Source organism: Haplochromis burtoni, unplaced genomic scaffold, assembly GCF_018398535.1.
Source record: "Haplochromis burtoni strain Fernald_Lab_line unplaced genomic scaffold, NCSU_Asbu1 Contig_248, whole genome shotgun sequence".
Taxonomy (NCBI): Eukaryota; Metazoa; Chordata; class Actinopteri; order Cichliformes; family Cichlidae; genus Haplochromis; species Haplochromis burtoni.
In genome coordinates this window covers 296,954-312,291 of record NW_024582609.1, presented here as the reverse complement: position 1 = coordinate 312,291, position 15,338 = coordinate 296,954, and the positions used below count along the sequence as shown (strand labels likewise).

Sequence of the window (15,338 nt, the reverse complement as noted above, 5' to 3'; positions counted from 1 at the left end):
CATCATCACTCTCTTCCCCCTAGATAAACTAACAGGAGGAAGAAGGGAGGAGAGGGTGCAGCACAGGCTGACTGACAGTGTTTACTCGCCCCTGTGACAGAGTGTGAGGAGGGCCGGAGTGGCTGGCTGCCCAGTCCCCTCAACGAGGGAAATGTACCATTAAGATAAGAGCTATCAATATTCCACAGGTCCAGAGGATGGGAATAGAGAGGGACGGCGTTTGATTAATCTAAATAACTAGTCATTTAAGGTGCATGTTTTCAGAGAGGGATGACAGCATTGGGTTAGTGCGAGGAGGAGGTGCGAACAAGGCTTGGCCACCTGCTCGGTTTGCTGTAGCATGTTAAGGTTATCGCCAAGAAAATGCCTGGAGCTCGTTAATGCAAAGCTTCATCCAAACTACCAATTAGTCTGCACTATCATAGCTGAGCATCTTCAGCTAATTCTGCCTTGCTTTTTTCATGTGGACCTTCCTTTCAGCTTTAGTTTTTAGACAAGTAAACCACTTGACCTTATTTTTAAATGTCAGAGAGAGTTATTCATCTATCTAAAGATTAAGTAGGATTGGTTTTCAGGTTATTAACCAACCAGCTGGTTTGTATAGGACCTTGTTTTTTTTGTTGTTGTTTGTTTGTTTTGTTTTGTTTTTTTTAAAGGAAGGTTTGTTTACAGTCAAATCTAAGACCAACTTTTTTGATAAATGTCTTGATAAGTGGTATAATATTTTATGACTAATAATATTTGCCATACAGTTCAAATGCATTAACCTCCTAGGACATGGTGTCCACATAGATGGACATTTTGGGTTGTCTAGACCAAAATACGAAATTTTTCTCTCAAGGCCTGATATCCACTTATGAGGACATTATACTGCCACTGTTCTGTCGAAATTTAAAACAAATGTCCTCATATGTGGATCTTATTAATCTCAGAAACAAAAATCAGGTTAAAAAAAATTAGGTAATTCTTTAGCTTTACGTTCATCAGGTCCCAATCGGCCCAAATATCCATCCATCCATTCGCTTCCACTTATCCTTTTCAGGGTCACGGGGGGCGCTGGAGCCTATCCCAGCTGTCATAGGGCGAGGGGCGGGGTACACCCTGGACAGGTCGCCAGTCTGTCGCACGGCCATCACACAGGGACAGACCACCAGTCGCACTCACATTCACTCGCACATTCACACCTAGTGGCAATTTGGATTATCTAATTAACCTATCCCCACAAGTGGGGATCAGCCCAAATAGCAAAGAGAAATTAAAAATGCATGCCATGAAAGAGTTTGGGTCTTAGGAGGTTAAACAGAATAACATGAAAGATATGTACCCTATGTATGAAAAGATTGTTTTTTTTTAATTAAAAATTTTGTGATCATTTTATCAGGCCTTTCTCATAAGTTCCACATGTTTGCAGGAGTGAGGAGCTGCAAAACTTCCTCATAAGTATCAGTCAGCAGTGCTGCTACCTGACAGAGACCATTCAAGACGTCTTAAATCGATTCCCTCGCCAACCCGCTCAGGTGCAGCTCATACCCTCTTTACCTGTCCAGTTATTAGGATTTTACCAACCACGAGATAAACAACTATGACTGGCCAAATTCTGTGTCTATTAAAAATTTCATAAATAAAATGTATAACAGATCTAATGAAAAATGTGTTTGCCAGCTAAAAGTTTTCAATTCACTATTTTTTGCACATGACTTCCTTTTATCTCGTCTTTCGTCCCACTACATTTGTGACATAAAAATCATCACCATCTCTCTCTGCCTCTGAGAAGTTGGTTTTCTCCCTGGACCCAAAGAAGGAGGCTCAGACCATCTGCAACCAGCTAGTGGTCCAGACAAAAGATCTCCAAAAGGAAGTCACCTGCCTCCGCAATCTGCTTTGCCAGGTTGACACACACACACGCACATGTACATTTTGACATTATTTATCTTATAAATCACTGAAATGATAAAAATTTAAAAATCTATACACAGTATATTTGTTTTTGAGGCAGTGGTAATTTTGGCCTCCACACAGCTATAACAACATTGGAGAAATAAATTGTTGTATTATATGGTTGTATTATTGTGGAGTACTACAATATATTACAATACAAAGTGGCTGTTGTTGTGGTTTGGTGCTATGTAAGTACAATAAAACGACATTTGTAGTTGATTGTAACAGTAAATACAAAATGTGTCAATGCACTGGTAACAAGATAAAAGTATGAATAAGAGTAAAATCTGTCAGACCTGACACTAATACTGAAAGCACATCCAAGTCAATTTAAATTGCTTTCATACAGTGCTCACTGTTACTCTTTGCACTACTGAGGATTAAAAGCAGCTTGGAAAAGCCATAGTTACATGTTGTGTTATATGTATTCTGGCGAGCTCGAACAGGTATGTGCAGGAGTGTTTACATATGTGCACCTGACTCTATGTGCATGTGTGTGCGTGTGTGTGCGTGTTTGCATTTGTATTCCAAGAGGAGAGAGTTGTTCCTGACAGAGCAGAATCCTCACAGCCCATAAGTCAGAGCTGCTGTGACATCGACCTGTCAGCATGCAGACGATGAGGTGGAGGGAAGGCAAGGGTGGGGGCAGAGGGAAGCAAGGAAAGGATTCGGGTTGGCGGGGTGAGGGAGTTTAAAAAGGGAGAAAAGAGCACACTGTAGAGGTGTGGGCATGTTGTAAGAAAAGGAGGTGGGATAGTAGTAGGTGCAGAACTGGCTTACTAAAAGGTGCCAGTATACCCCACTTAAAAGCTTTAGCAAGTTTTACAGTGGCAGGAGGAAGGCTTCATTTCTCGACAATTTATTTTGCACCTAGAAGCATTGTGTTGCAATTCAGACCTTGAGGCCTGTGAAGTTAAGTACACTCATGTCAAACTCCAGCCATTTGCACGTTGCCTGTATATCAGTTTAGAGTCTTATTATATTTGGGACCCTGTAATTTAGTTGTGGTCTTCAGAGCGACATGATTCAGTGTACATGCTAAACTAGACAGGCACAGCTACACTGTATTTGGTAGCAGAAATATAACGTTGATGCTGAAGGTAGAGGGAGGTGTATGCTTTTATGGTGAGAAAAGAGAGGCCTGTGTATCTTGCTGTTTAAAACACATAGCAACAGAGAAACATGTGCGTGGAACCTTTAGGAAACTACTGAACTGAAAAGAGGTATGAAGCTACATTTTAAAAAAATATTTCTGGGTGCCAAATCTCATAGTGATGGAAAGTTTGATCATAGCAGAGAAACTGATGAGTTGGGCTTTTTGAAATACAACAAAAGTAATTTGAAATTTGTTTTTTGTTTGTTATCAAATGTTACACCAGAACATACTACACTAGACTTTATGCCACATGTAAAATACATGATCACAAAGACACTGCATAAGATTCCTTGGGCCACTCACCCTGTTGGCTGAGCCTTAGCCCGTGGGCCCTGGTGGATGCAGCCAAAGAGGAGACATGGGCTGGCGAATGTGAGCACACCACTCACAGGAAGAAGCCTAGGGGTTGGTACCATAGGGGTTACAGAAGTACTGTAGGGGCCTTGCCATCAGAGAGGGGACATAAAAGCCTGAGCTAGTTTGTGAGATTGAGAAATACTGGCTACAGATGGGCTAAGCTTAGTGCACAGTTGGGGTCTGTAACCAGTCTCCTGGAGAGGGGCTGGACTCATCCAAGTGTGACTTGGAGGAACGTGACTTGGGAGAACAGTGCCTGATCTGAACCCAAGCGGTTTTTGTTATTGGACTTGTGTGCAAACACCATTTAAAACATACATATATTTAAAAGTGCACATAGCAACAGGACACTCGACCGCAGGTTGACGGTCAGTTTTGAAAATTTATCATCAGATCTGTAGCTGTACGTTCTGGAAACTCAGGAGAAGAGAGGAGGTCAGGTGGCAGAAGAGGATGTTGGACAGTGAGTGTGCATTGGGCGTGTCCGGTAAAGGCCCTGGTCCATGAGATCTTTAATTCCCACCTCTAGCAGAACTTGGACAGCATTCAGAGGTCATTTTTTCTGAAAATCGTGTTAATCGTGATAGTTTAAAATCATTTATCAAACTGTATTTTTTAAAAAGTACAAAAATTAAAATTACCATAACATAAACTTTAGTGTTGTAACATTACCACAAACAGACTGTGCTCCTCTGTTTAAAGAAAAGTAATTATGATGTAAATGAGTGGAAAAAACGGCATATACCTCCTGTTAGAATACCATCCTCCGTCACTTACCAGAAGCATTTCCTTCTTGGTCAAACCACAGGTTCCTAAGTCATAATTTCTGGTATTAAACAGAATTTAAGCCCTTTGTATCCTCCAACCTTCTCACATGACTGGGATTTAGTGTGACAGTGTCACCCTGTAGCTTGAAAAATCAGAGGCAGCATAATTCCTCTGTGACTTGACTTTAACTGATGAATCCCTGAGGATTTGGCACAGGAAGTTTTGGTGACTCAGGTCTGAGTCATGCTGTGGTGGTGAGATGGGACCAGACATGCTCTCACTCTCACATCGAGCTGGTCTCAATTTGATTCCCACCCAACAGTGACTGAGCAGCTGTTTCCCACCCATTCAAGCCTTCCACTGGTCTGACTAGTGCAACTGCTATAATCCGGACTGGATTAGATTAAACTGACCTGTGACCCTTGTACTTCCTGCATTAGTTCAGATTGGCCTTACCTCAGGGCCTGATGTGTGTTTTTATGTTTACATTCGTATTTATGTGTGTGTCCCATGTTAATCTGACTTTGTTGTCCTCTCTTTAGATGGAAGAATTCAAAGATTCCTGTCAGCCTCCTCAGCCTGGTTTCCATAACAACAGGAGGATGTGGTCTCTGACCACCAGATTTGCTCTGAGCACTCTCGGAGTCACCTTCCTCGTACTGCTCTACAAAGCTTCCAGTGGCAAGGTTTCCCTACAGTGCGGGGATACTTTTTGATCGCCTCACAGATTTGTGAGGTCTTTTGTGTTTGTTGACTGTAGCTAAAAAGTTGGATAAGTATTGTGTTTATATGTGTTATGGGTGTTTGACAGGCATTCAGTTTTAATTTTGCTGCAGTGTTTTTTTCCCCAGTTTGTTTTGACTTGTCACTGAGTTTAATTCTTATTCTTTTAAAGTTATTTTATATTTTAATGGTTTGAACAATTAAAGTTTTTCTTCTGAGAGTACGTTTCTTGTATGCTCGATTTAAGGTTGAAATCGGGATGCTTTCTATATTGGTGCCTGCCAGATGTTGAGTATAGAGTCTTGGCCATAACCATCAGTGTTTTGAAACTAAAGACAAGCAAGTGGTGTATCTGATTGGGAAACCAAGGACACTGCACTTTCAACTTGTGGTGACATGCATGTCTATTTGTTTTCCATTTTCAACTAAAAGTGACAATAAACTTAAAGTGACAGACTGAGACCATAAATTCATCAGGAAAGTGTTTGTTGAAGTTACAAGTTTTTGGGGTAGTGGGCTCATTTTTTTCACAGGGCTTCTTTTTGCACCCTGCTGATCATCTTAAAGACTACAGGTGTAAGGCTTTGCAAAGTCGCTGTCCTTAGACCGACTGCTTGATCCTTTGTAATATACAGTCTATAAGAAAACCTAGAGGCATGTGGAAATGTGAAGCCTGCTCTCCCAAATATACAGAAGGATGCAATGCCAAGTTTCTCCGAGTAGTTTATCAGAGGTTTTTTTTGTTGCACTAGGTTATTTTGTAAGAGGAAATCATCACATTTATAGGAGCCATAGGTGAATTTTCTAACAATAGAAGGGGGCAGAGTGCTTTTTCTTCTTGCTGGTAGCTAAACTGAGTCTGGCAAACAAACCATAGGTGTGAAAGTGATATCAGTTTTCTCCCTAAATCGCAGAAAGAAATCCAATCTGTATTTCAAAAATGATTCAAGTGGATTCCTGTGATGTTAATGACCAGATTTAGCTTTTGCTGGTTGAATATTTTCAAATGTCCAGCTGATACGTTTAAAAATCACAAACTCTTCAAAGTCCTTATTGTCTGATTTTGTGCCATTTCCTTTTCAGTGTTCACAAACTTTATTGTGCGCAAGTATTATCAAAAATACCTTTCTGTCCGTAAAACATGCAATGAAACTGTGACCTTAATGCGATTTGGTAAGGAAGTGAACAAATTACTCCCATAAAATTGGATTTATAGCACAGGCTTATTACAACTACCGCTGCTGCAAAAATAAAGTTGTGTTCAAAGTCCTGATGAGAGCAGTGAGAACGCTCTAAATCTTCTTGTTGTTTTATGGGTTTCTTCCACGGGGATCATGGGAACAATCCAATTTGCCCATTAATCTCATCTGGTCAAAGTCTCCAGACCTCCAGATACACCCCGGGCTAGATCAAAGATGGAGGAAACGCTGTGTGACAGTGGTACAGACTTCACCGGGACACATCAAAAAGACTGACATGGATAATCCAATTGAAATGGACACATCACCTTTAGGTGCTGCTCTGGGAGAATCGGTGCCCAGTTTTTTCCTCTTTTTTTTTAAGCCATCATTCCTGAGTTATTAGAGTGATAGTTTGTATAAGGCTGTAAAAATAGCAGTGCGTCATGCGCAAGGAATCTGAGATATTATTCACCTGTGTGGGATATGGCTATGGCAATGGGCGCTCAACATAAACAAAACACTAGTTTGATTTATTTTCTTAAAGGGTCTTTATGCTTATCAATTACACCGCTACACCATATGCCAGAGTTTTTCTCTGTTGAGCTCTACGGAGTCCTGTGAGAAAAACATTTAAAAATCAATGTTTATCTTTTGTGCGTAAAAGTTTTTTTTGTAGCCTGTTTTTTTTTTTTTTTTTTTTGGACTGGCACATCAACTCCATTCATCATCCTGTCCCCCGATTTTGAATCTAAGCGGGTTTGGGCATTTTTCCTGTGGTGTCTGACATTGGTTAAGCGTGAAGTGTGAATCCTCCCACAGCTAGCTCCTTCTCTGCGCGCGTCTCATCGGTGCGATTTGAATGAAGAGCCCATCAACTTGGACCACATCTCAGAGGTGCGGAGCTCCGGTCTGGACACGGGCCAAACCCGTCTGATGTCAAACCAGCCTGAACAGATACTCTCAGACATCTCGTTTCTTCACCTCATTCCTGAGACGGGACTCTGCCCACTCCTTGTGTAAAGCAATCTGAACCTGATAGCACAGCATCCGCGTATCTCCCCTGAGAATCTGCTCTGGACTATTAAGACAGTCGCTCTTAACCTTTTCTTCAGAAGCGCTTTGCCACTGTGCAGAATCCCAGCCAGCCATGACTTTTACGAGCAAACCGTCTGTCCTCCGACTGTCTTGTAATACATTTTTAAAGCGAGTTTAACTCGGCGATTCAACTTTCAGCTTCTGTTTTATTAATTTTTTCCTGTCATCTGTGGAAATGCTCCGTCCAGACCCATAAAGAAACAGAGTTTGGTTAATATGCACTTATTGCCAAGCGGAATATGTTTTTATTTATCTGTAGCAATCTGCTGGCTCACAGCTGAGATCGATGCGTCCTGGTGGTAAGTATTTAACATTTACATATTTGTTTAAATGAACGCTAGTGTAAGACTTTGTGCACGTGGGTTATGTGCTTTTATAATAATCTTTCAAATGTGTTGTCTTATTCTGTCATCGGTAAATTATTAGTTTAAAAAAACAGTTCCATATGCACCCTTTTATCTTAACAAAAATGTTCCCACAGTGAGTGACTAAATTCCCCCCATGGCTTGCATAATTATTTTTGCAGCTTGTTGAATATTTGGACAGATTAGTTTCCAGGCTGAAGTCATTTGATATAATTTAATTTCTCTTTATTTGCTATCCTTCTCTTGAATCTCTAATTAATATTTGCAAAGCTCCTGTTTCCAAATTCCTTACTTCGTACCCTGTGATACTGAGATGGTATTTGGAGAGATAATTCCTTTTTTGTTGCTGCTGCTTTGTGTCTTTAATCTTCAGTGCAGCCCATCAGTCTTTCATCATCTTGTTCTGCAGGTAAAAGGGAGTGTGGACTTGTTAGGAGTGATTCCAACAGATACCTCTGAAGAATACACCCTCTAGCATTCTTATTTTATGCATTAATATAAAGTAAAGATCTTCAATTACCTTACAAAGCTTTAATATATCCACAGCTGCCTTTACACACGTTGGGTTACATACAAAATTATTTGATTTTATTCTTTACTAAAGTGATCCAGAAAAATCCCTGCAAGTACTCATCTGTCTTGACATTTACCCTCCCACTCTACAGGTACATGGGCACCCTGGGCTCCCAGGTGATGTGCGACAACATCCCTGGACTGGTGAATAAGCAGCGCCAGCTGTGCCGCCAGTACCCCAAAGTGATGCAGGCCATCGGGGCTGGGATGAAGGACTGGATCTCAGAGTGCCAGTACCAGTTCCGCAACCACCGCTGGAACTGCAACACCACAGCCAGGGACCACAATCTGTTTGGACGTCTGCTGCTACGCAGTGAGTTTCAGGAGTGTTAAAGCCAAAATACAGTAGGACCTTCATTCTACCTTAACATGAAAAAAGTAACATTTACATTTTAAAAAAAAAAGTTTCGATATAAAGTTCAAAGAAGGTCCAGGGGTTCTGCCATGAAAATGAAGGTTACATGTTGATTAGACGGCTGAGAAATAAAAAATAAACTCACACTTTAGTCTGTTTGGACCCACTTTAAAAAAAAAAGTCTTGTCTATTTCTCTTTGTGCTACTGAACCCATCAGGTGAAAGTTAAATAAAGCTGTGAACTAAATAGTTTATCCAATGTGGATAAAAGCATAATGTTGGTCACAGATGTGATTTTTTTTTAATAATTATTTCTTCTTTTTAAAAATATGATTATCCTCTTACTACATATATATATATATATATATATATATATATATATATATATATGCTCATCCTTATATTAATCATTATAAGATACAGTGAAGAGGGTACAGAGAGTTTTTATAAAGTATCAGTCTGACGGACTGTCTTTCCCGTAATTGCTGCGTAAGAACACTGAAGCAGACTGCCTGCTATAGCACATGCTGGCTTACATTACCAGGTCTGCTGGCACTCCCTGAAGATGAACCGCTGCATGATCGTGTGTTACATCGAAAACATGTTTGACATATGTCTTTAAATTAAAGTGACAAATCTGCACAAACAAAAGTTTTTAGAGTGTCGGGCAGATTTACTGCCACTCAGAAGATTTCTGGAAAACTGATAGTTGCTCTGCAGACATGCTCCTTTTTGTCGACAGAGGTGGATTGCATTCCACACCTCGTCTCACTTTACAATCGTGCATTTCTCACGTCACTGCAGCCAACTGGTTTCTCCCTCATTTTCTTGTGTTGGGTTGCTATCGTGTTACTCAGTATTTTGTTTAAGGCCGGTGGACAAATGTCCTACTAAAACAATTTGCCATGGCTGGAGAAATGTATCCATAATAATTCTGATATAATAATTCAAATAATTTATTCAACAAAAATGTCACCCAGTAACTGATGAGAGAGAAACTCCAGCTTTTATCTCATTTGATTGGAATTTTAATTCTTAGGTGTGTGTTTTTTTTTATTTATTTATTTAGTATACAAGATTAATCAGTAATAACTAATTAACTTGTTACAGTGTTATGCAGATTTCAGTGTCTGTAGAGTCAGTGACTTGATGACTGATTTGGTTTCATCACAGTGTTTTGGTGTCCCTTCGATTCCCTTGGGCTGCTGTCTGAGCAGAGCTAATTACTCTCCGCTCAGCTCGTTCAAATGACAAACTGCAGAAATTTTAGACTTTTTTGAAATAGAAGTAATCCCACCACTTTCAAGAGCTACTTCAGTTTATTAGCACTGTTTATCCTCTCTGGTGATTTACTGGAGAAGACACTTGATTTATTGAGAGTTTCAGAAATCCAGAGAGGACACAAGGCAGTTTTTCCTCTTCATGTATTTCTAGTGAGAGTGGTGGGTGTGGGGAGTATTACAAATGACTCTTCCAAAGCGATAAAGTGTGAACAGCGTCGGAAACTAAGCGGTGAGTATCAGTAAGCTGCCTGTCACTGTTTGTTACAGATTGGAGTCTGAACAAAAGCGTCCCGTCCAATTTGTCATGTGATGGCAAATCTCAGCAGCTAAAATCAGTCTGTACCTCCAACGAGGGCAAGCTGAAACATCTTCTTTCTTGTTTTTTTTTAAATATATTGCCTGTGGAGGATCATCGGGACCTGGCGACCTGATGTTCCTCTCCCATGCCCCGAGATTTAACCTGTGATGCGGATCCTACGACTTAGTTTCATGTCTGGGCCTCTAATCAGCCATGTGGTATTTGGACCTCCCAGCCAGGCCCCGGCCATGTCACACAGCATTATCATGGCACACTGAGGCCCCGTCTGAAGCGCCTTCTTGTCAGTGTCAGTAGGCTAATTTCAAACAATTACACAGGAGCTCTCCCTCCCTGTTGTCGTGTTCTCTCAGCGTCCTCCTTATTAACTTTGTTAGGCACGCTCAACTTATCTGCTGCACCCAGACACCCACATACTGATATCACTGTGTGTGCTTGGCAGAGCTGGGAGCTTCTTCTTTTTTTTCTAGTGCTACTGTGATACTTGAGTTTCATTAGTCTTACTGACTTTGTTTTAACACATTTAACGTATTTAGAGGAATCCCTAATAGGTTAAATTAATTAGAATTTTTATAAGTGAATGAATGAATTCATTGCCATCAATGATATAATATAAAATATGATAACATATTTAACATTGTGTTGTTAACCCACACAGGCAGAAAAGGAGCTTGAAACAATGTCAAGAATGCTTTTTTTAAAAATGTAATTTATCAGATGAAAACATCAAGTTTGCTTCTTTAAATTACATTTTTTAATAGGGGGGGAAATAAATTGTCTTTATTTTAACAGTTGTGTACCTGAATGCTGTTTCCTATATTTATTTCTCTTACGTAGCAGAAATGTACTATCTTAGATGGAGCTTGAAGGCTCTTTTTAAATATTTATTTGAAGTGCACACTGATGGCTCTAAATGATTATACATTGTAAGTGGCTTGTTCTTGTAAAAATAGGCTTTCATATATTTAGTTTGGCCCTGATTTCTGTCTGCAGGTGTTCCTCTCAGCTGTGATGCTGAGATCATCCTGCATTTAATTCAGCAGGTGAAAAGTGTTTCTTTTGACTTTGAGGTAAAAGCATCAGGGTTGACCTCTTAACATTTAGGAAACTTAAGCTTATGGATGTGATCAGTAGTTGTAGTTCTAAACACGTCACAAGTCCTTCTTTTGTTAGAATCACTGTGAGAGCATTCATGTGGGGCGATCGTGGCTTAACAGTTGGCAGTTCGTCTTTTAATTGGAAGGTTGCCGGTTTGAGCCCCGGCTCGGACAGTCTCGGTCGTTGTGTCCTTGGGCAAGACACTTCACCCGTTGTCTACTGGTGGTGGTCAGGGGGCCCGGTGGCCCCAGTGTCCGGCAGCCTCGCCTTTGTCAGTGCGCCCCAGGACAGCTATGGCTACAATGTAGCTGCCATCACCAGTGTGTGAATGACTGGATGTAGTGTAAAGCACTTTGGGGTCCTTAGCGACTAAGTAAAGCGCTATATAAATACAGGCCATTTACCATGTGTGTTACAAGTCCTTGGCAGGGGTTAGATGCAGCGCACACCCTTTCCCCACCTGAGCCTTTGATCCTGCTCGGATCTTTCATCAGATACATGCAGAAGGAGATAAGAGCTCCTTATCAGGGCACTGCTGGTAAATGTTAGCTGTTTATCCATCTTGGAGATGACGTATTTTTTTTCATGCTTTGAATAAAAGCCTATAGCAGACAGCAACAGACACGGGTGTAACAGGTAGCAGTGGCAGCCAAACATTTAAAGGGTTTTTAGATTTGTCACTGTAACTGTGGCATCAGTGAGGTTTATTAGGAATGGAGAGAAGCATATCTGCAACTTTTTTTTTAATGCTGGTCTTTTGACCCTGTCTGGATTAATTGCTATCCTACCATCTGCAGTTTCTGGGAAAATACATAGAAATTTTGGTGCATGTGGATTGATCATGTATCGTATATCGTATCGTATATACAGCAGGCGGCTGACTGATCCACTCTCAACAATGGGGAAAAATAACAATTCTCAATTATAAATGATGTTACTGAATGCATTTGTGGCAGATGTGTAAATGTCAATCGTTTTAGGCGGTAAAAAATAAAAAATAAAGCTGATGCAGAAGTGTCAAAAATGCAGTCTGAGGATTCCCCACAGACTGTAATATGAAAATTCCGAGATTTAAAGAGTAAAAATATTTACAGCCCAGTGCAAAAAAGGAAATTTAATTAAAGATATGCAGAGAAATTTTTAAAATAAACTCAACTCTTCAAATTGTATTGAGAATAAAGGGCATTTCCAGTATTACTCATCTTTGACAGGTGTTTACTTGTTTGTGCTGAGCATTTGATTATATTAAAGGAAACTAAGGACAATTTCATTTTCACCAATCAGTAAATTTTATTTTACAGTAAGCCTGTTTTTCCACTAGCCAATATTGGCGTCTTATTTGCTATTACAGTGAATTACAGCTGTACCTTGCTAAACTAGCTAGTTTACCAGCACTAGTGTTAACTGACAAATGAGAGACTCCCACAAATAGCTGAAATCAACAAGGTTTTTGGCTCCTGTTTACCGGTATTTGGGTAAAAACTGAGTAATTAAACTTTTTTTTTTTTTGCATAATAAAAAAATTATTCTCTCTGTGAAGGTAGCCGTGAGGTGGCCTTTGTCTACGCTATCTCCTCAGCTGGAGTGGTTTACACACTGGCCCAAGCCTGCAGCCAAGGTGAGTTGGATTCTTGCTCCTGTGATCCCACCAAGAAGGGCTCATCACAGGATGCCAAAGGCTCCTTCAACTGGGGAGGCTGTAGTGACCATGTGGAGCATGCCATACGCTTCAGCCAAGCCTTCGTCGATGCCAAGGAGAGGAAGGAGAGGGATGCCCGTGCACTCATGAACCTGCACAACAACAGAGCTGGCAGGAAGGTGAGGAAGCACTGAATGGATAACTGACTTTAAAGTCCTTCAGTTTTACCGGAGACACTAAAATTACATAACTTTTACATTTTCATCCAACATTTTAAGAATCTCAGAAATAGAAACACATTGATAAAACGCTGAAAATGAATTTGACTGTTTTTAGATCTACATAACATCATTACATTTGTATCTTGGGCTTTAAAATCTTAAATTAGTACCATTCACTCACCAGTTCTACTAAATCTGTTTACTGTTGTGCTCCCCAGGCTGTGAAGCGCTTCATGACACTGGAGTGTAAATGTCATGGTGTCAGTGGGTCATGCAGCATCAGGACCTGCTGGTTGGCCATGGCTGACTTCCGCCGCACAGGTGACCATCTACGGAAAAGGTACAACGGTGCCGTGCAGGTTGCAGTGAATCAGTATGGCACAGGCTTTACGGCCGCTCACACACACTTCAAACGTCCCAGCAAGAATGACCTCGTCTACTTGGAGGACTCACCAGACTACTGCATACGGGACCACGAGTCAGGTAAACACTGACCTTTACCATTTGGATCTGTTGGATCCCAGTAAGCAGTGAGTGGAAAACGTACCTGTCAAAGACACATAAACATCCAGTTCAGACCATTTAGAGGTTTGTTTAATCACTTCCAAATTACATGCTGAAAAATGTTGATTTGTAATCTGGTCAAACAAGCCTAAATGCTCTAATTTACTCAATTTAATAAACCAGATCAAAATCAGAGTAAATACTCTGGAACTTAAGTGCATCACTTGAACAGCACAGCTGGTTGGTATCCTTAAAAGAGGAGGTGGTGTGAACAGATTTTCATATGCTTGATTTCAAGAAGCTGATTGAACTGCATCTCTAAAACACTTCCACTTTGCTGGCATCTCAAACTTGTCCATCTTCTACTTTTACTGTCACCATTGTGTACCAGAACGTGTTAAAGTGGGGGTTTTTTGTTTTGTTTTGGGGTTTTTTCCCATGACTTTTCTGGGACCAAAGCACGCACACCTAACAAACCCACCTCCACCCGCACCTGTAGTCCCAGTGGACCACTGTTCACACCATCACACTGATATTTAATGGTGCATTTGATCCAGTTGGAAGTTAGAAATTTGAAAGCTGGCAATTCCAGCTTTCAGAATGCGTGAAACATGCGTTACTCACACTGCCAAGTCTAAACAATCCACACTGGTGAGTGTGAAAAAGCACTCTTCTTTTGGCAGGCAACTTCTTGCCATGTCAGCAGTACCATACATGTGCTGACAAAAACACACTTTGAGTCTTTCATACACAATATACAGCCGAGGACTGTTAAGCATCACGTGTTTCATAGACCCGCTGTCTGTGTCAAGCAGTCACTGGGATGTCAACCATTGGTTTCGAAGTCTGCTTCAGTGTTAGGTTTTTGGCTACTGCCATGTTAACCGCTAACTCTAATTAGTACACTGAGTAACAGACTAGCAGTTTTCCATAATTGTAGTGTAACTTGCTACAACTGAAAACAGATTTCTTGGGTGGGCTGCACCGCACAGCAGACCTTATTATTTGTCAGATAATTCCATTACAAATACTCCAGAATGAGCCTCTTCACCGTGTTAGTGCTCCAAAGGCACAAACGGGCTGTAAACATGTTTATTTCTGTTGGTCATTTTAACATGGCGAGTCTATGAGCACTGATTACTTTTGGAGCCAGATTCAGAGGATCTTCTGTTTTTTGCAGTTTAGGAATATTTTTCAGCCACCGAGGCTGTTAGTGAATGTTTCAAAGTGCAAAAATGTTATTTTGCTGTCCTGTTTCTCAAAACTTCAAGGAAGCAAAAAATGTTTTTTCCTTTGCCGTTCAGATTTGAAGAAGCATCCACACTGAAAACTGATCTTTAACTTTAGATGACATAAGATGTAGTTGTGTTTCAGCAACTACGGTGGCTCTGGGTGTGTGTGTCATAAGCGTGTTCGTGTGAGGGCAATGTAAAGCTACAATAGCAGAGCAAGCGTGAGAAAGAAAATGTTTGCGTTTGAAAAGCTTATGAGAGAATGAAGATAAAGGCCATGAGAGAGTGTCTTGAGGTGGAGGTGAATGCCTGACAGGCGGCAGATGATCCGTGGCGATCGGGTGTCAGCCAGTTTAAGACCCATTACACACTTCTGTAGGCTGAAATCTTAGAGGACTACACATCATTATAAATCACCAGTGCTGGAGAAACGCACGCACGCACGCACGCACACACACACACCTGAGGGCATGATTGGCCTGCAAAATGGGAGAGATTTCAGTGGCAGAGCACCAAACACACACATTTTAGAGG

At 40.8% G+C, this 15,338-nt stretch overlaps 2 protein-coding genes across 2 annotated transcripts in view; both read left to right on the top strand.

Annotated features, from left to right (window-relative positions):
• asz1 (ankyrin repeat, SAM and basic leucine zipper domain containing 1) overlaps window positions 1-5,498 on the top strand; it is a 35,076-nt gene extending 29,578 nt beyond the window's left edge. The window contains exons 11-13 of the mRNA XM_005938341.3: window positions 1,412-1,517; window positions 1,775-1,888; window positions 4,762-5,498. Of these exons, the coding sequence (XP_005938403.1) occupies window positions 1,412-1,517; window positions 1,775-1,888; window positions 4,762-4,935 (394 nt within the window). The 3' untranslated portion in view covers window positions 4,936-5,498. The remainder of the gene's footprint in view (window positions 1-1,411; window positions 1,518-1,774; window positions 1,889-4,761) is intronic.
• Window positions 5,499-6,959: 1,461 nt separating this feature from the next.
• The window catches only part of wnt2 (wingless-type MMTV integration site family member 2), an 18,449-nt gene continuing 10,070 nt past the window's right edge, over window positions 6,960-15,338 (top strand). The window contains exons 1-4 of the mRNA XM_005938344.3: window positions 6,960-7,517; window positions 8,249-8,469; window positions 12,749-13,026; window positions 13,287-13,551. Of these exons, the coding sequence (XP_005938406.1) occupies window positions 7,435-7,517; window positions 8,249-8,469; window positions 12,749-13,026; window positions 13,287-13,551 (847 nt within the window). The 5' untranslated portion in view covers window positions 6,960-7,434. The remainder of the gene's footprint in view (window positions 7,518-8,248; window positions 8,470-12,748; window positions 13,027-13,286; window positions 13,552-15,338) is intronic.